Source organism: Centroberyx affinis, unplaced genomic scaffold (genome assembly GCF_046629955.1).
Source record: "Centroberyx affinis isolate AG114_WGS23_722 - 3 ecotype Tasmania unplaced genomic scaffold, CSIRO-AGI_Caff_v1 ptg003784l_1, whole genome shotgun sequence".
In the NCBI taxonomy this organism is placed as follows: domain Eukaryota; kingdom Metazoa; phylum Chordata; class Actinopteri; order Beryciformes; family Berycidae; genus Centroberyx; species Centroberyx affinis.
Window position 1 is genome coordinate 314,530 of NW_027281654.1, and position 20,758 is coordinate 335,287.

The 20,758-nt window shown below is 39.3% G+C and overlaps 3 protein-coding genes across 6 annotated transcripts in view; 1 reads left to right on the forward strand and 2 right to left on the reverse strand.

The window, feature by feature from the left end:
* The window catches only part of hook3 (hook microtubule-tethering protein 3), a 45,372-nt gene extending 45,185 nt beyond the window's left edge, over positions 1 to 187 (reverse strand). For both annotated transcript variants that reach the window (XM_071541087.1, XM_071541089.1), the window contains exon 1: positions 47 to 187. In XM_071541087.1, coding sequence (XP_071397188.1) covers positions 47 to 103 — 57 coding nt within the window. In that variant the 5' untranslated portion in view covers positions 104 to 187. The remainder of the gene's footprint in view (positions 1 to 46) is intronic.
* Positions 188 to 6,423: 6,236 nt separating this feature from the next.
* On the reverse strand, positions 6,424 to 13,171 carry rnf170 (ring finger protein 170). 3 transcript variants are annotated; one of them, XM_071541094.1, is made up of 7 exons: positions 13,044 to 13,171; positions 11,295 to 11,458; positions 10,598 to 10,673; positions 9,208 to 9,322; positions 8,283 to 8,356; positions 7,600 to 7,731; positions 6,424 to 7,216 (listed from the first exon to the last, which is right to left on the reverse strand). In XM_071541094.1, exons 2-7 carry the CDS (start codon positions 11,432 to 11,434, stop codon positions 6,947 to 6,949), a joined length of 807 nt encoding a protein of 268 aa, XP_071397195.1. In that variant the 5' UTR covers positions 11,435 to 11,458; positions 13,044 to 13,171; the 3' UTR covers positions 6,424 to 6,946. The 3 variants fall into 3 exon arrangements, with proteins under 3 accessions (XP_071397195.1, XP_071397197.1, XP_071397196.1); XM_071541096.1 differs by lacking the exon at positions 13,044 to 13,171 and adding an exon at positions 12,731 to 13,006; XM_071541095.1 differs by lacking the exon at positions 13,044 to 13,171 and adding an exon at positions 12,636 to 13,006.
* Positions 13,172 to 15,746: 2,575 nt separating this feature from the next.
* On the forward strand, positions 15,747 to 20,536 carry gpn3 (GPN-loop GTPase 3). Its single transcript, XM_071541093.1, has 8 exons — positions 15,747 to 16,045; positions 16,505 to 16,613; positions 17,590 to 17,757; positions 18,608 to 18,732; positions 18,902 to 19,017; positions 19,458 to 19,554; positions 19,785 to 19,913; positions 20,060 to 20,536. Exons 1-8 carry the CDS (start codon positions 15,998 to 16,000, stop codon positions 20,123 to 20,125), a joined length of 858 nt encoding a protein of 285 aa, XP_071397194.1. The 5' UTR covers positions 15,747 to 15,997; the 3' UTR covers positions 20,126 to 20,536.
* Positions 20,537 to 20,758: the final 222 nt, after the last annotated feature.

Below are 20,758 nucleotides of genomic sequence, written 5' to 3' on the forward strand. Positions count from 1 at the left end.
TTTTAACCAAAAAAAAACAAAAAACCTTCGTATTTCATGAACTTACCCATGTCAGGAGACTCTCGCACAGTTCCATTCGGTCCAGGGACTCCGAAGTACTCATCGTAACTTAACGTAGACTGACTTTGTGATAGGAACGGATCCTGGGGAAGTCACAGTCCGCTTCATACACTTCAGGGAGCTCTCTGGCTGTCTGTCTCTCGGCCAATAGTCGGGTTCGCTGCTTCACAGTCCGGCGTATGCCAGAGAGGCGGACTGGGTGGGCGGAGTCTGCAGTCCATTTAAAGGCGAACTCCATTGAAAAAAAACAAAAAAACTACTCGATTTTCCGGCTTCCTATTTGAGGTGTGACCATAGTGTATGTAGAAACCTATGGGTATGACAGGACATGACACATGAAATTTATGAACTAACTCTATTTGCAAAGGAAAAAAAGGGAAAACTTAATCTGATTCTTGAAAAGGCATATTTTACTGAAAATGATCTACCATGTCACACATGCATACACACAAAATAGCTTGCTGTTCAACTCTCAGCTGGTTACCTACAGCTAAAGTCAACATCAACGCAATACGTAACAGGTATGCTCTAAAAGCCAGTCTACATAATGTGCCTGTAGGTTCCCTGTGTGTGGTGGCGGATATCTTTATTTGACATACTAATAGTTACACCTCTTGTAAGTCAAATCTAGTCTGCTCTTTTCATAGATCTTGCTATTCACCCTCCATTTCACACTCGGGATCTTACATTTTTAACTGTGATCATACCTTTTACATTTACATTTTAGGCATTTAGCTGTTTCTGTTATGCAGAGCGACGTACACTAAGTGCAACAGTAGAATAAGTTTAAATTCCAACATCACAAAAATTGCAAGCAACTGATAAAGGACTACAAGGTCCAGAGCCAAGGTACCCTGACAATACTCCTTTGTCAGTATATTTCAATAGCTTTTATCACATTTGCTGGTCAACTTACATTTGTTTGCACTGTAGCCTAATATTGACATAGGCTACCATAAAAACCACTGCACTGTAGACACAGAGAAATGTGTACAAAACAGATTTTTTCCCCTATAGAATATACAATGGCAAAGACAATTTAATCATATTTATTACTGCGTATAGGCAACTGAATCTTTAACACTCCAACTGACTTTCAGTATAAGCAGAAATGGTCTGCTCTACTAAGAGCATTTAGTTCAAATTCAAGTCCTTTATTGTCAAATGTGCAGAAACGCAGTGTTATCTGTACAATGAAATGCTTAGGGCGTGGCTCAGATCAAACAACGTAAACAACCAAAAGTACAGTACTAGAATAAAAGAATAAAAAGAGAAATACAAAATAGGAAATCTTTATTTACAGGGTGTCTGTGAATTCCACCAAGTTAAATGTAAGAATTTCAAAGACAAGATTTAATGCCAGTTAGAAAGAAATGTAAGACTAATTTGTTCCAATGAAATAAACGTGAAAATGAAAACACCTGTAGAACCATCAGAATATAATGCCTGCAAATAATGGGCTGATTTCTCACTAGAAAACACAACATTTCTAAGGCCTCTAAAACTGAAGACATAAATGCTATATTTAATAATATATACTAATATTATATTATATGTTATTATAATATTTATATTCGAGACATTTTAAGGCCTTCAATTTAGATAATATAGACATTTGAAGACTTTTTTCAGGCTCTGCAGGCATCCTGTATTTATGCAGTGACAGGAAGTAAGTACCACTTTAGTCTCTTGCTTTGCTATATTCTCTTTGGCACGTCAGTCTACGCAAGATTCAAAGCGCTGGGATTGGCTGACAACTCTGACAGCTGTACAGAAAGTGTTGCAGATAAACAGCAGTGTTATTCAGTGTGGAGGGTAAATCTTGCTGACCTTTGGCTGAAAAGGTTTGTCATTAGGCTTGTTACCACATTTTAGTCACAAACGCGAAGGCAAATTCAGACTGTTGCCATCGTTACGCTTCCAGTAAGAACATACAGGAAGAGAGCGCTCATTTTCTTTGATGCACGAGTAGCATTTCCCACGTTTCGTTGTCTGTGGAAACATAGAATTAACACAAAACAACAATAAACAACATACGTTTGTTGTTCTCGTACTGGAGTGATAAACAAAGAGGTTTTGATGGACTTCTGATTACGTCAACAGCTGCTGTCTCGGTTTTTGTTTACAAAAGTGGCGCATGCACTGTAGGTTCTGCTGGCGGGTTATCATCTTGGCATAAAATAAGTATTGTGCATATTGAATGAGTGTGATGTGAGCATCATACATATCCAGCATGGGTGGTGCTATGCATTGTAATGTATTTTATAGTGGCAATAAGTAACTCATAGGCAGAATATAAATAAATAAAAAATAATGTTAATTTGATTGATTGATTGATTGATAATTCCAGTGCATTTATATGTAAATAGCAAATACTTGAAACTTGATAGGCCAGGACATATATGCATTATCCAGCCTACATATCCTGCAATTTACTAAAGTTGTTGGTCATTCTTTCCTAAGTTCCCTACACAAACAGGCACCCACAATCCTCATTTAGGATTTCACATTTTCCATGTTCGAGTGAAAACGAAAGTGATACATGAGACTGGATTCAAGCGTAGGTATTTCACTTTTTTTTTGTTCCCTTTTGTTCCTATTGTTTCCTAATGAGCTGTAACACCCAGGGGAGAAGTAGACTACCTGCCCACAGATTTGGTCCTTCCTTGGGCCAAATAATGCAAAATCAATTTGTTTTCAGACATCACTTTGATGTCTGAAAACAAGGTATGTTAGATAAGAAAAACACCCAAAAACTGTCAGTAAGAGACTTCTCTGTACTGTACATTGTGGCAGACGTTGGATCTGTGTGTCTGTATGTTGTTGTCAAAAGATCTTCATCTTTTTCAGAAAAAGAAAGTATTCAAACGTAAGTAAACTTAAGTATTCAAAAAGTAAAGTATTCAAGTCATGGCACAAAGAAGGTGCACCTTTCACAAAAAACAGCCTTCTTGAGTCAGTGGTCTTCTGTGGAGGCTTTCCCCTTTGGGCCGACAACAGCTGCTCCAAGTCAGTCTCGATTGTTTTGAAGTAAGTAAGCATTTCTGGAAGTCAACCTTTCTATCAGTTTTTTTTGCAGCTAGTATTTCATCCAGACACAAAGATGTTTTTAGCAACAGTGTCATCATCCTCTCTTTCCAACAGGGATATCTCCAGCTGATTTGACTTCACAACAGTTGAGTCTGCCTCAGACTTTACAGTGCTGCAGTTCAGTTCGTGCTCTTTGAGGCCCCTTAATAGTTGTGAGGTCTTGATACTTAGGCAGTCTAGATGGAGCCATCTGGGATTTACAGTCCATGTCCCCATGTTCTGTATGGACTTCAATACTGTTTTGCTGATGACACAGAAGCCCCCATCATAGTCTTCTTTAACAAGATGGAGCATTCTTAATTAAAATCCAGGTGAGATGGAGAAAAGGAAATGTCACAGGAATGATCACACTGCTTCAATAGTGAAGTGAACACGAAATGGCCATTCAGTCTGAATATCAGGCAACCTTTCACCCATGATGACAGATATTAATAATGGCGTCCTCAGCCCTCGTCCCCTGAACTGTGCTGCATGTTCAAGAGAAAGTACACAACTGACTCTCTGCTGCAGAAGGACCTGCTTCCTCCAGTTGATGGTTCAAAGACTTTCTCACTAGCCGAGGGACCACTAGACGCTCAGCTACTTTAATAAACATCTTCAAGTGAGCAGCTGGCTTCGGCTTTTTTTTGTTTGTTTACATGGCCCAACTTTGGAATTTTGTTATGCAATCCAACAAAGAAGGCCGGGAGGATTTTTCTAATACACTCAGTGGCTTCTGTCCTGTACCACCCTCCACTGTAATCTATAGGGGGAGGAGACAGAGAGAAAGTGAACATAGAGAATATAAATGATTTGTGTAGGTGTTTTAGTTTTTATGAGCATCATATACTCTACCTTTCTGCTGAACTGCAGGAGGCATATGTATATATCTCCGGCTTTCCAGCGACAGCTACGGCCTCCATCTGATCAACGCAGAGGCACTTTGTGAAGAGCAGGACAATTTAAAACAATCATTGTATTGACCAAGATTTTAATGTTAAGGGAAAGTTAATCTATGGTGTTAAATACATTCAAACTTTTCCCCCCATTGACTCAATTAAGGTTTTTGCCCATCTCCGCTTACCAGCTCAATTAAAATCAGCTAAGCCAATTTCCTGACACCTTTACATGAACATGGAAATGGAGATGATCTATCAAATCTACAACCAAACACTGAGCTAACATAAATTACATGTTTCATTCCAAATTAATTTCAGTATGTAGTATTTGAAAAATATGCTTCCATCCCCAAAACTTTTGTAAATAGCTAAAAAACTGTTAACTGTATTTTGATGTCTACTTTTATGCTAGAAATAATTAGTGTCATGTTTTCAAATGGAAATAGAAAGCACATTTTGGATGGGAATTTTGTGAAAATGTAGATTGCACCAATGCAAATGTCACACACTGTTCCCGCAGCTATTTTCCCAACAGGGCGAGACTCTCACTCCAGTCCAATTATCACAAGCAAAGGGACAGTGGTTGCCCAAATCTGTCTACATTTCACATCTGAGCAAACGTAATTAGAGTTCATTTGTAAAAACCAGTGGAGTAAGGATTGGAATAAAAACTTGTAAGGACTTGTTAAAATTTGCTAATATACTGAAAAATGAGGCAGCTGAAAGAGGGTTGCAGGGAGTTGGAGCCTATCCCAGCATGCATTGGGTGGAAGACAGGGAAACGCCCTGGACAGGTTGCCAGTCCATCACAAGTATAAAGCCGATGATACACTTGTACACTGGCAAATGTTTATTTGGGGCAAAATTTGCCATTTGGAAAATATTTTGGCCTGATGACTCACCTGACAAATTTCCTTGTCTCTGATTGGTTGATGATGAAACCCTGCCAGCAAAGCTTGGCTCGATTTCAGACTGATATGATTTCAGTGAGAAAATATTGCCTTCAAAATTTGCCTGTGTATCATCACCTTAACAAAGACAATCAAATTCATGCCTACAGATAATTTAGACTCTCCAATCCAGTTACATGTCTTTGGGATGAGAGGAGAAACTCATGCAAACACCAGGAGAAACATGCAAATCCACACAGAAAGAGCCAGGGATCAAACTCAAGTGCTTCTCACTGTGACAACTACTGAGCCATAACAGCATGACACAGCAAGCGGAAACAGTAAAGTACTATTAGATAATGTTGACAATACCCTTTGCATTTAAAGTACATAATATGAACGTAGAAGTTGTCAATATTAGTCCAATATAGGTTTTGTATTTCATTGTTCAGATTTATCCATTTTGTGCCACTATCTGTATCGGTTGTAAGGTGCAAAATAGCTGAATCAAGACTGTGAAAACAACTCACCACTTAAAGGAATAGTTCACCCGAAAATTCTATCATCTACTTACCCTCATGCCAAATGAAACACAGGTGAAATTTGTTAGGCCATATAACACACAGGGAGGTTGCCAGCACAACTTCGTAGCAGCCTTCTCCAAAACAACTGAAGTCAATGGGGACCTGTTCTTTCAAATATGAATCAGGATTGGAAGATCCTAATCATGTGTCAAATATCCGAACTCAAAATATCTCTAGTCTGGTAGGGTATACACCGTGAGTTAATTAGTGAACATTCATAACCTGAGCTTGTCTACATTCAACATAACTTATGATTACTCTCCTTCTGGTTTTGTTTTTCTGATCCTGGTGGGCATGACCTTTGTTACATTTTGCATTTCCAAACTACTGACCTGTTTGGAGGCAGTTTTGGTTTTTATTTCCTGAATCAAAATCTGTTAATTGAAAAGTCAACAAGCAACTTACTGGTCGTCCTGTGCAAGTTATCAGATTTGTTCAATAAATGCAAAATGATCCAGGTGATTTTCCCCCACTAGCTCTAAAAGCATGAAAACCCAGCAATGTGCATCAAGTCCTTTCAAATATGCACAGCATTGTCAACACGGTTACATAAATCAGTGCATCATTACCCCTTGCAGGGCATCGTAGTGGCTGCACGGCCCTGAGCATCTGCTTATTTTGTGTAATGGACCAGGCTGGCGGTGACAGCTCCTGTAAAATAGTTTGGTTTTTTTGTGTGCTGGAGGACGACCTTGATGCAGCAGGCTGCCATGGTTGAATTCATATAGTGGAGACACTGCCATTAATATACTGTAGTACTTTAAAAGTCCCTTGAAAGTGAAAACGCTCCTTATGATGATATGCATATTTAACATATGAATGACCCCAGTAAATCCGACTTCAGGGAAGCCATGGCTGCAAAGTGTAATTAAGATTTTTAGTCAATGTCCAACACAGACTGCTACAGACTGAACCTTGGTTTAAATTGTAATACATCAGGTTTTTATTTATTCAGAATTGTCAGAATTTAAAATTTAAAGCTCTGCCGTTTCATCTGCACATATATGCTAGGCTGTAAAGAGAGACTGGTAGCAATGCTCGCTAAATATTTCCCACAGGTAGCTGAATGGGCCATAAGGATCTACATGGATTACTGTAATGTTGGTACAAAGTGGAAATCCAAAACACACCTTATGTTTTGTAGTCTCTTAGGATTGGAATTGTTATGATTCAATCTATGCACAATTAGCAGTGAATTCTATTTACAAAATCAACACATATGATTCAAAGTATTTCGCTAGCCCCTGTCAAATCATAACATGACACCCCAGGCCACTAAATAAACCCATTTGAGAGAACCGGCATTATCGATCAACTGTCCTACAACCATTTACTCAGTCTCTCCATGTCCATAAAGTGTCGACACCTCAGATGCAGAGTCCACTCTTCCAGAGTTTCTTTGCCTGATGAGAGCAAACCAGAGCCCCGTTTTTTAACTGAGCACCTAGCCGTTCAGTCTCTGCGTAACCACCTCTCTATACATGATAGAGATGTAAACAAAGAGGAGCAGGATGACAAAGAAGTCATCCATGAATCCCAGGAGGCCGAAAAGCGCCTCAGGGAGGAAGTCGAGCGGCGAGGCCAGGTAGGTGAGCGCACCGACGAGGCAGAGAAGAATCCGGATCCTGAACATCCAGAACAGGCCGCCCACTGAAAACATCTCCCTGAAGGCGTGACGGAGCAGGGTGGGCACGTCCCGCAGCCGGTCCATCAGCTGGAGGGGCAGAGGAGAGACGGAGAGAAAAACGTTTATTATGGGAATGTCTGTCCTGTATTATAATGCGGAACACAAGTAGTATCTCATACTGAATACTTTTAAACACAATTTTGGAAACATTACTGGAGATATGCATGTCATTTTATCATGCAATCATACATGTCTTGTCCCATGTTTCCTTGTTCATGAAAAGCTGAGGTAAACAAGAAATTTCTCCTTTTATGATCATACTGGAGAGCAAAGTAATGGATACTTTTTTTAACACGTATTGTAAAACACAGACATGCAAAATATATTTAAATATGCATGTGGTGTACAGCAAGTCAAATGAACCTTTAAATACTGCTGCCTAAATGTATACAAAGCTATAGCATGCTCACAGATCTGGGCTGTCCTGAGAACCTGCAGTTGTAATCGTTGATGTCTCTCAGGATCAGCTGGGGCTCGGCCTCCCCGTCCTGCACCCTCTGAGGAGCAGCGTGCTCATGGAAGAGAGGGAACAGCAACGTCACCTGGACAAGGAAAGAAACAGACAAATTACAATCATGACAATACTAGCAATACTAATAAGAACTGTTAATCATAAAACTTGCATCAATAATGCATCAACAATAATATTTTCCCAAATAAGTAGGGGAAAAAAATGTAAACTGAAGCAGAATAGTATTTCAGCTCTACAGCTTGAAACTCAGCAAATTGCCCATTGGGATCACTTCCTTTATCTCTACAGGGACATTTGGCAGCAAGGGACACTGACAGCTACTAGAAAAAAAAAAGTTTGGATGATATTCCTAGTATTCTATGTCCAACTAGAAGGGCATTCGGAGAGCGCAGACCTCCAACAAGGTCTGTGCTATTATTGCTTGTTCGTTAGTCGGATCCAGATCCGCTCCAAAATGTAATGGGTTCTTCCTTGGCCCATGCTACACCCTTCCACGAAGTTTCATGAAAATCGGGCCAGTAGTTTTTCCGTAATCCTGCTAAAAGACAAACAAACAAACAAACAGACAAACAAACAAACGGCACCAAAAACATAACCTCCTTGGCGGAGGTAATTGCTCACCATTTGTCTGCAGATGGGGCAGTTAATAGCACCCAGCCAGGTGCCATACCTCCAATAGGCTATAATGCAGGGACCTGCAGAGCAAGACAAATAACACTGTACTTTATAGGAGAAATAAGTACAAATACAAGATTGGTTAATTCTATCAAATTAGGACATGTATATTGAGTATATGTATATATACTCATATTTCTGCTTATTATTGTTTGCCCCAAACTTTGTCAGCTAACTGCTTAAAGTCAAAACCATTCTAACTCCCCTCTAATTAGCACCGGGTATTAACTTTTTTAAGGAAAAAAAACAAAACACAAATCAACTCAACTTTTGCCAAACAGGAGAGCTGATGAAATAGATTATCATCAAGAAGTGATGGTTACAAAGTTGCTAACAGAGGGGTGAAGATGTCTCTGGCAGTGATGAGTGTCTCCAATTATTCTTTACTTTTCACAATGTGCCAATCTTTCTTTGCTTACTGTGTATTAGTCCACACCGGTGTTATTAGCCCCGTTATTTTGTATTTTGTAAAATAAAAGCACATATTCAGAGCTTCCATGTTCAACTGAGGCTACTAAATGATAAATGGACATACTAACAACATACTGATCACTAATATCTGATTAAAGTCGTAATTCTGAGTTTAAAGTCAGTATTCTGACTTTATTCTCAAAATTCTGACTTTATTCTCAGAATTCTGACTTTAAACTCAGAACTCAAATTAATTTTTCACGTGGCCCTAATCCTCTTCCGTAGTTAACACACGTGAATTTGGAGAGAAATTTTAAGTTTCACTTTCATTGTAGTGACGCTGACTTTGATAGCGCTTAGAACCCCGAGTGGCGACAGGCGGTATAACCGGTATGGCCGGTGTTGAGGAGGAAAACAACACCGGTGTGAAAATGGCACCACCGTGACAACTCCAGCTCACCACAGAAGAGGTGTCCACAGTTGGTCTCTACAGGCAGAACAGCCTGCTGTAAACACACAGGACAAGACATGTCTGTGTAATACTGCTGCCTGGCCTCGGACTGAGGATTTTCATCCTGCCAAAAATTGATATGAGGGTTATCATATAGCAGCAAGTTATGAAATGACATGAAAAGGACATGACATGTATTCATAGCACTATAGTATAAGCTTTGTTGGAGGGATCTCATCTTAACATAAAGGGGGGGACAAAACAATTGCATTACGTATAAAGGGTAACTCCTGCAACACCTCAAAGCGCATTACTCATTTATACCATGGTCAATCAATCCATATTTTCCCAGAGTGAAATGTCTAGAATTTGTTCACAGTTAATTTTAAGAAAGACGGTCCTTTCACAACTTTCTGTGGCCGTTGAGCAACATGCACAGATCTGCTGCTTGCTTCAGCCTTCTAGTAGCCTACTTTCTATGCCGAACACTTATCCAAATCAAACATATACCACACATATAAACACAGACCTGCTGTGCTATCTCTTTCTTGTTGTAAGCCAGGTATTTCCTGGAAACTAGAATTTTTCCGTGAACATACATTTAGCTACTGCAGTCACACATTTCACATTAAACTGCACAATATCACTCTTAGGTCAGTTGATACAAAGGGTTTCATGGGATGATGACAGCGTCCGAGTTGCATTGTGATTTTGAAACTGAGGACTCTTTCTTTGAAACTATTGTTTTTTGATGCCATAATCAGCATTTTGAAGACAATTTGAAAACCCATTTATTCAGCTGGCATATAGGCTAATAAAGTTAAAGCTCAAATGTTGCTGGCATCTCAATTCAAACAATTCAATTCAAACAGTTGCATCTGAGCTGCTGCCTGGTTCTACTGCATGTTAACCAAATTTCAGAGTTTCCGTTATATACATTGCCGCCGCTGCTTCAGAATTTTATGAAATATTTTTTAATTACCTATTGATATTCACTCCGATCGCCGGCGTTACTACGCGTGCGCACCCTTTCCCCCTGCTGCTAAAAAAAATCCTAGAGGAAACACTGAATTTAACACTGCTCCAGCCAATCAGAAGTGAGTATTCTCTCAGGCCATGTTATAAGTAAGGGATAATACCAGATGCATGCTCAAAAATTTGAATGGACGCTCAGTCTGCCTCTCCCTCTATAGTGAGACATAGCCTGGTGTCGGTGTCCCTTTGCCTCGTGTCTGTGTGGGTGTGAAGTGTGAGGTGTGGGGGATACATAATAAAAATATTATGACTATTGTGGTCTGTTTAAATAATCAGAGATTGTAGCAAAACAGACACACACACACACACACACACACATTTCCACTGTTTGTCTAGAAAGGCCTGGGTTGTAATGGCTGCTTACCTGCTCCGTCTGGAGCTGCTGGCGGACGGCTCGAACATGCTCCTGATTCTCAGGATGTATGTTCTGCTGATCTTCTCTGCAAAGGTCAAATGTCAGATACAGGCACTGTTGTCAAAAGACAACTTTGGTGATAGCTATTCTAGGAACCTCCATCATCCTGCATTTATCCTGTGTTAGTAGTGCAGGATTTTCAAAACAGTCTGTCTCACAGGTGTAGCAGCAGCACAACAAGCAAATAAAATGTTTGACCCTGCATGTAGCGGCAGGTATCATCTGAAAGATTTGATACTGACAAGAATTTCACCTGGATGAGCTTACCCAGAACACTACCAAATCTGTCTTCTATCACTGGAAAAAAAAAAATTGTGTCTGCATGCATTTCTGTTTGGCAGTCTGTTCAGTATGTCTGTCATTGTTCTTTTTTTCCCCTCTTTTTTCTTTTCTTTTTTTTATATACTGTATATGTGTATATTTTCCTCCCCCTCTTCCTACTTTACTGTAAAGAGAGGGATGGAGAGTAAGAGGAAGGGAGGGAGGTGGAAGACAGGTATGGGTTTGAGTTCTACCAGTTTGTAAAGTGTGTCTCTCCAGATGAAAATTACAAAAACCATCATGTCACCCTACTGTTGTTATGTTAGTGCAGGCCAGAGTCTGTGATGCTGTTTTACATATATTTAAAGCTGAATTCATGCCGTACCTGCAGAGCAGCGTCAGCAGGCCTCCCAGGAAGGTGATGCTGAGCACAACGACAAACAGCACCTGGTTGCTGACCCCCTCAATGAGGGTGTCCTCATCTTGGATCAGGTAGTCCAATTCCCCACAATGACTGTCCTCCATCACACACACTCATAGCCTACAACACTGGAGAACAAAAACATATAGATTTAGCCCAAACAGAATGACAGTGTATGAAAAAGCTTGTCAACAAGGTGACCTTAAAGTCCACATTCAATCATGTGCCTTTTATGTTAATAAATAGCTGGATTATGCATATGGTGTAATGAAGATAAACTCAGTACATCATTATTCAAAAGCACAAAATGTATTATTGTACAATAGATCGTTAAGTGAGACGTTGCATGGGGAAGTCCATGCAGTTCTCTATGGTTGGAGATACAGGTCGATACTGTATAATTTGTGTATTTTGTACCTGCTATCCAAATAAAAGACATGTATCTACTGAGGTTGCAACACCAAGGGCTCTGAAACTACTTCAAAAGTCTAACGGTTCAGTCTTCCTTTCTTGAAACAAAATTTTAGTATCAAAAAATATCAAACAAAATGCTGTTTAGTGTTTGAAAATGTTGCATTTGGCCTGGAAACATTAGCACATTGGACATTCAGGGGGGAGCGGTGAGTAGGGAGTAGTGCCCTTGAGCCAGGCACTTGGCTGCTGTGTTGTTGAGCCTGCCCTGGAGGGGTGCAAGAGAAAGAAAACTGTCCTACAGGGATCAATAAAATGTCACATTATTATTATTATTCTATCATTAGAAAGGGCTGGGAAATACTAGGGCTGGGAGACTTCAGGTGCAGCTTTTGCTTTAACACTTAAGTGTAATTTGGGTATAAATTATTCTGTAGCTATATATGCAGTTCAAGATTATGGATCAGGATTATGGAACTAGCAGTGATCATCATGCGCCTGCTATGAATTTTAAAGACTAAATTTGATGACTGTTTCTCCCAACTCATTTTAGATTTCCCATTGAACTCTACGACCAAAATCATACATAAAGTTCATCACTGGGCCTTGCCACTTCACAAACAATCCAATGAATTTAAAATGAACGATTTAAACCCACTTTGTCAGCTGCACAATGAGGAACAAAATGACTTATACCACACTGTTGTGTTTGATTAAGTTAGCAAGGTTTAAGTACTTGTAAGCTGCAAACAGTAACTTGATAATTGCCTTATATTTGTTTACGTGACAAGGTATGAGAACAACTGGTATATTTCAATTTAAGCTGGCATCGTTATAGACTTGTTTTACTTGTATGACGTTACGTCAAATGTTAATTACATTATCGTTAAATACCTTGACTTGTCATCTGTCACAACTCTAGCTACCGAGCAAGCTAGCTAACGTTAACTGTTGACCAATTTACTGTAAGGTTGTCTATAAACACCAACCTTATGTCATCATAGCAAATACCCAAAGATCTGTTTTGTTTCTGTTTCGTTCCCGATCTGCTCGCACATTAAAAACTAGTGCTGGTGTTTGCCATAAGCTTACAGTATCGCTTTCTGTTAGCGTTAGCCTAGACTCGCTAATGCGCTGCCATTCATTTACCGATACCACTAATGGTGCATTGGTTGCCACTAAAAGCTACTCGATCAGCTAACGGCTACGGCAGTGTTATGAAACACTGCTAACATATCAAACGCCGTAATTCTACATCCAAACGCAACTGGGTCCATTAGCTCTCATGAATCATAAACATACCTTATTGACTTGCAAACCAACGTCTTGAGTTTCCCTTGCGCTGTCTATCCAAAGAGTGTAAACGACAGACAAGATAGTGCTCCAGCTGGCGCGTAGGAGGAAGGGAAGGAAGTCCAGACGGTCCGGACAGTCGGATGCTTATTTCCAGTCTAATTTCTTGTTTCCAGTCTAACAACAACAACAACAACAATAATAATAATAATAATAATAATAATAACAATAGCAATAATAATAATAATGATAATTCTAATGATAGCGATAATAATAATAATAATAATAATAATAATCAAATAGAAATTAAAATAAAAAAATAAACAGCCAGTCTAAATACTGCACTCATTTCCCAATGTGTATAGGCTATTCTATTTTTAATTATAACATTAAATATAGGCTATTAAACCAATAAGATGTGGACCGCATCTTATTAGTATTAAGTTGCCCAACCTGTGAGTACACACACACTGCTCACTTGTTTTTATTTTAGACTTAATTGTTCCTACACAAACACTACTTATCGAAAATGACACTGATGATAATGGTGGAGGAATGGGAGCTGAATACACGCACACACACACACACACACACACACACACACACACACACACACACACACACACACACACACACACAATATTGAAATGTCAAGTTAGACAGCACTGCATATCTCTTACCGCACCTACTAGAAAATCATTACCTCATCTCTAACCTCTAGTTGAGGCAACAGCGACATCTAGTGGACACACACTGGACAACATCTTCCCTTTTTAGCACTAATCTATACTGAAGAAACTACAAACAACTAAAACTGCCTTTCTGTCAAAATACAGCTGTAAAAAATCATTTACTACCAGTTACAGAATGATGTGTTTATAATGTAAGATAAATATTGAAATGCAATAAATCACTATCTTAGTGTAATGCACAAATCTGTAATTTTATGTAATCGAGTGAGCACTGATGATAATCTGAAGGGCTGAGGCATTTGTTTGTGGAGGTTTCTTTTCCCCGCTGATGGTGTTTTGACATAGGCTACATACGGAAGGAAATCTTCATTAAACATTTATTTGTGTTCTTTGTTACAAACTTCATATAATAGCAGGTGGCACATTGCTGAAGGAAGAATTCGTTGTATGGTGAGGTGAGAGGAAGGCACCATCTGCTCTGTCAACACGGAAGTTCATTTCAAGGAGAATGTAATTACCACAGTCCTAATGCTAATTTAAAATTGCCAACAGCACATCTATAATGAGAATGTTGGCTTAGTTCAGAGCTTTTCATTAAGTCTTTGTTTATCCAGGGAAAGTTTTGCGGAGCGGGCAAGGTCTTTTCCAGCATCGTCCTGCTTCGATGTCAAGCACATTCAGATCTGCTCAGTTCAGTCACACAGTCTTACAAATTACAAAAGGCAAGATGGCATTTTACCAGGCACTTTTCAGATTACTAGGTAAATTACTCAATACAAATTGCTAAAATGATCATTCTGGTTTTTTTAGCCTGTCCATGCAGCTTCAGGCCACTTCTCCTCCAGTGCATGTGTGTGTGTGTGTGTGTATGTGTGTGTGAGTGAATGAGAGAGAAAGAAAGATACACAGAAGGAGAGAGGGATAGCGAGATGCCAGCTACATGTAACTCTTGTATTTTGATTTTAACATTAGAATGCATCCATTCCTGTGTTCACTGCAGTATTTCATATTAATGCAGTTTATAGCTAATGTAACTTCATTGCAATGTGTTATTTGCTTCCAGGCCTCCAGCCTGTGAGGAAGACTTACTTGGGTCTTCATCAGCAGTGATGGATGTCCCGTCCCCGTCCACAGAGAGGGTGTGGGTTGAGTCACCAAGCAGTTCAGACTAAACATTCAGAGAAGCAATTGTTATACTTTAAATACAATACCATTCACCTAATTACATGTATTTTTTATTTCTTATACTGCTACCCTATCATTCATGATGTGTGATCAGTGTTTCTCTTTCTTTGAAATAGACTCAAACACAGTTATAAAACCGTTTATCCTAGAGTCCTGGCATGATTTTTTTTTTTGAGTGAGAAAAGTTGGTCCAAAACAGCCAGAGTGATTCCAACAGACAGATTACAGATGGGGAGAGAGCATCACAAATAACAGGCTTGGTGGATAATCCAGGAAGCAGTGAAGGGAGTTTCAGAAAGAGGAGGACTTGAAAGAGCTTCAGAGATCTTGATATATATATATATAAAAAAACAAACAAAAAAAAAACAGACCAAGCCCGGGGGGGGGGGGGGGGGGGGGGGGGGGGCATCAGGTTTAAACTGTGCCAGGTAACTGAGGTAGAACAAAAGTCACAGACAAACAATAAAGATGGCGATAGATTGTAAGTTGTTGTGAGTTTATTGTGAGTATTAAAATAGGGTTTTCTATCATCTCAGGCCCAAGTACAACAGCAAAATTTGTACTAGGCTATTTATCTATCTATCTATCTATCTATCTATCTATCTATCTATCTATCTATCTATCTATCTATCTATCTATCTATCTATCTATCATTTAAAGATATTGTGAATACTCGGTTCACTCTCTATATCAGTAGGTGGCAGTATACACTTAGCTATCAGTTGTTTGTCGACCACAATAAACAAAAGAAGAAGCAGCAGCACTTTTTTTTTTTTTTTTTTTTAGTTTTACGGGAAACATGATTAATACATATAATCTGGTGAGAGTTCAAGAGTCCAGATCATCCAAGTCTCTACTTGGTCTCTACCCACACTCCAGCTCAGTAGATGTCGACCGCCTCAAAACTAAAGAAGAAGAAGAAGCCGCAGCAGTAGCGGTAGGTGGCGGTAGCGGAGTTTACCGCCCTCCTCAAAACAAGAAGAAGATAAACAAGACGTGCGAGGGCTTCCGCGGTACACAACATATAATTTCCAACGTGGGAGAGCGGGTTTACATTACTGCAAATCCTGAGACGGGAGAGGCAAAATGCCTCGCTACGCACAGCTAGTGATGGGCCCGGCGGGCAGCGGCAAGGTAAGCTAGCCGGGCGGAAGGCTAAAAGCTAGCGGCCGTCTGCTATCCAGCCTCTTAAGTTTACTAACGTCAACTTAAAGCTGCTGAAGTGCCTTGCTGTTCGGCTACGAGTCTTAACTTATCTTCCTTTGCTTTCTGCAGAGACTAGCCCTACTTTAATGGCTCATATTATATTTTGCTGATTTGTTTTTCCTCACAAGCGCGAGTTACATAAATAGAAATAATGATACGTCAGTGGACAGCGGAGTATACACATCAACACAACACACACACTGACACGTGAGGGGATGGGATTCATTTTCTGAAATGTTGGTTGATTGATGATTCATTTCTTGTTGCATATTGGCAAATAATGTGTGTTTTTAACCTGTCATGCCAATAAAGCACATTGAATTGAGTTGACTAGCGTTACACTAGCAGTTTTATGTTAGCTGCTCTGTCCCTTTCTTTAACTTTCAGAGTACCTACTGCTCCACTTTGATCCAGCATGCAGAGGCCATAAACCGGTCCGTCCAGGTGGTGAATCTGGACCCAGCTGCTGAACACTTTGACTATCCTGTCATGGCAGGTGAGAAGATGAGAAACACCCAGCTGTTAGTCTGACAGCCCGGTTTTGCACTTGCACTCTGTACCAATCACATGTGCCTTTGACTGATGCTGTCCGATGTATCCTCATTGTGTTTATTGTGTTATTTTAAATCGTGTCTGAAAACCAACTCTCCTCTTAAGGGAGAATAAAAGTTAATGTTATTTTTTTAAGTCTTTGAAGCTGTTAGTTCATCACGTTAACAGGAGTTTGATATCAATTTGTTCCATCAATAAAGTAGAAACAGTAGCAGCATCATTTCGTCATAGTAGAAGCATACTGAGAAGGGTTGGGGGTCAATTCATGAATCATCAATCCCAATTCAACTGAGGAATTGGAATTTGACAAAACCTACAGGAAACATAATTGCAATTGAATTGGAATTTCAGTTAGTTGAATTTAATTCAGTTAACTTATGTGAAATTCCATGTTTTTTTTCTTCTTACCATATATCCGAGATTACACATAATGTCATAGATTACTGAATGAATACTGAATATAATAAAATGTTAAAGGTACCGTTCAGGTGGTATTTGATGCATAACATGTAACCGCAATACATACATTATGATTGAATGTATTTGATTTGTTTAACTGTCTTTTATTTGATTCATAATGGTTGATTTATAATGTTTAGCGAGTCAAGACAACCTCTCTTAGAAGTGGAATGTCAATGGAATCCAATGGAATTCAATTCTGTTTCATGTCATTCCAATTCTGTGTGCTTAGAGCTCGGTGACATTCCAATTCCAATTCAGTTCCTGGAATTGGGATTAACCATGCATTCTCGATTCAGTTCATGAATGGTCCCAACCCTGATATTGAGTACACAGTTACACACAGTTACAGAGATACAGGTTTTCTAGACTTGTTACTCTGTATACAGTATATGATAATACCCCAATATGGTGCTCCTGCTAATTTACCCTTTGTATGATACATGTTTCTGTGTCCTCAGACATCCGTGAGCTCATCCAGGTGGACGATGTGATGGAGGACGACTCTCTCAGGTTCGGCCCTAACGGAGGCCTGGTCTTCTGCATGGAGTACTTTACCAACAACTTTGACTGGCTGGAGGAGAGCCTGGGTCACGTAGAGGATGATTACATACTGTTTGACTGCCCAGGTAAGGTCCCAGTACAAGGCCGTGCGATGAAGGTGTACAGAATTTACCCACCTCTTCCTGTGAGAGGACTGGGTTTGCTCAGTATCTGTAGCCTGGTATTCAGCACTCTTCGAATTTGCATGGCGATTATCGCCATGCAAATTCGAAGAGTGCTGAAAACTGCGATTCATAGGGGCTGGATACCAGGCTACAGTATCTGACAGTTGACCAGGTGTGATTTGATGGGTGATAAAAGGGGATGACTGATTTAATTTTAAAATAGTATTTTCCAGGCCTGGGGAAGTTATGAAAAATAATATAAGGGAGAAAAGTTTTAGAAAAGTCCTGAAATTTTATTTGTGAAGCTAATGATTTTTTTTTTTCTTGAATGCTGTCAAATGTCACAAGCAGCTGTGGCTGGTTCTGAAACAGTCTAGACCTGTTGGAGGAAAATATTGTTGGTTGCTGACTGTTTTGTTTGCAGAGTTAAAATAATACTAGAATCCTTGATTAAAAAGTGGAAAAAAAACAAATTCTTAAAAGTAGGGTAGTTGATGGTTAGTTTTTTGGTCAGTGTCATTAAAATTTGGTCATGGAAATTTGAAAAGGGGTCATGGAAAGGTTTTGGAAATTCATCAGTGAAAAGATGTGGGAACACTAATGTAATGTGATTGTTTGCCATTGTATTGAGTATTGCACTGATGATGGTTATGATGATTATGAGTTACAACGATAACAGTAGTTGTATTTCCATCAGAACTATAGGTAAGGCTTTGTTCCATATTTGCAGCCACCGCTTCAAAGTTTTGGAAATTTGGCAGCAGCATGGCGCCTACAAAACACTTTTTTCACAGACGACTTGATTTTGCAGGTCAGATCGAACTTTACACTCACCTGCCTGTAATGAGGCAGCTGGTGGAGCAGCTGCAGCAGTGGGAGTTCAGGGTGTGTGGCGTCTTCCTGGTAGACTCCCAGTTCATGGTGGAGACGTTTAAGGTAACTGTCCATCTCTACAAAACCTTCATTCATTTATCTGACACACTCACTTTTGCTCCTAAATATATTGTATTAGTGTGTTATAATGGAGTGTAGATATTGTAATGACATTCTAAAATTTGTAACTACAACAAAGCTGAAGTCTTGTCTCCTCCTTCCCTGACTACAGTTCATCTCAGGAGTCATGGCGGCCCTGAGTGCCATGGTGTCATTAGAAATCCCTCAGGTAAACATTATGACCAAGATGGACCTGCTGAGTCCCAAGGCCAAGAAGGAAATTGAAAAGTAAGTTTGGTATGAGTGTAGTTTTTAGTGTTTGCCACATGTCCATGTGTGTCTTCATACGCTCCTCTTGAGTTCACATGAAACAGAAACAGAAATCTACCCATTAAGGCTGGATCCCTATTATTGTAGAGACCCAAATAAGGGAAATTAAATTCACACACACTGATGCTTTAGTTTGCATTATGGTTGAAACAATATTTCAGATAAATAATTTTGTGAATATTTTTCTTAACACTATAAAGACATTTCCCTTTATTTGTATTTATCTCTTACCTGCACCTAGGTATCTATGTGTTTTTTCATTTTATACGATGTTTGCAACTGCTTTTTATAATACAATATACTGTATGTCCCTGTATGTTGTTGACTGTTTGACTGCTGGAATGAGTGACTGAGTTACTCAGCAGCAATGTTTATGTTTTGCTGTCTTTTTCCATTAGGTACCTGGACCCAGACATGTACACAATGATGGAAGATAACTCCGACACCATCAGAAGCAAGAAGTTCAAGAAGTTGACTAAAGCCATCTGTGGTCTGGTAAGTGAAATCCTTACAGTCTGTCTGCAGATGGTTTTGGGAAATGCTCCACTGATCGAAACTGAACAGAAGCTATTCCCATCAGCAATGTGATTTATCGGAAGTTCCTGCTTTTTGCACTCGATACTTGCATCAATTTTTTTTGACAGATTTCTAATTTTTCTGCTTTTCTCCCCCTTTATTTCTGACCTAATGACTGTCTGTCTGACTGTCTCTCTGTCTGTCTCCAGATTGATGACTACAGCATGGTGAGATTTCTGCCTTTTGACCGCACCGATGAGGAAGGGATCAACATAGTACTGCAACACATTGACTTCTCTATACAGTATGGAGAGGATCTGGAGTTCAAGGAGCCAAAGGTGAAAATAAAAAGAATAAAATATAATGTCATGTAATATATTTTAATTGTATTTTATCCAAAGACGTTATCTTGCATTTGGAGCACACACATTCACCGTTAATTCACTTCTTGTCACTTGTCTCCCATCCTTTCTTTTTTCCACAGGAGCTTGATGAAGAGCCTAGTAACACAAATTATGATGAATTCTTTCAAGACAAAGTGGACGGCTAAGGTGTGATGTGACTCCAGAGGATGCTGAGGAAAAGAGACTTTGTGTGGGACATGTGAAAGGAAAAAAAACATCTGAGGTTGATGAAGAACCTAGGAACCCAAATTCGATAAAACACTTTCAAGTCCACGCGGAAAGTTTAGATGCAATGTGATTCCACGGATGCTGAGAAAGAGACTTTGCGTGGGACACCTGTACGCTGAGAGAGGGGGAAAAATTCATTGCTGACACTGAATATCTGCGTCATAATATTTATTTTCATAAGTTTTTTGTTTTTTGCCTGTTGTTCTGACGACTCAAGACGTGTGTGATTTCAGACCATTCAGCTCTGATTATTTTAACAGACAACATTTAAAGTTTGAAGAGTTGTTATGCAAATGCAGTTATTAATGCTATATTTTTAAATAAAAAAATGAAACAAAAACACAAATTGCCTGGTCTGTACCTTACATGTACTACAGAAGACGATCGGGGCCACGTGGAAAAATGTATTTGAGTTCTGAGTTTCAAGTCAGAATTCTGAGATTAAAGCCAGAATTGTGACTTTTTTTTATTTATTTTTTTCAGAATTGTGACTTTTTTTCTTCTTTTTTTTTTCAGAATTTTGACTTTTTTTCTCAGAATTCTCACTTAAC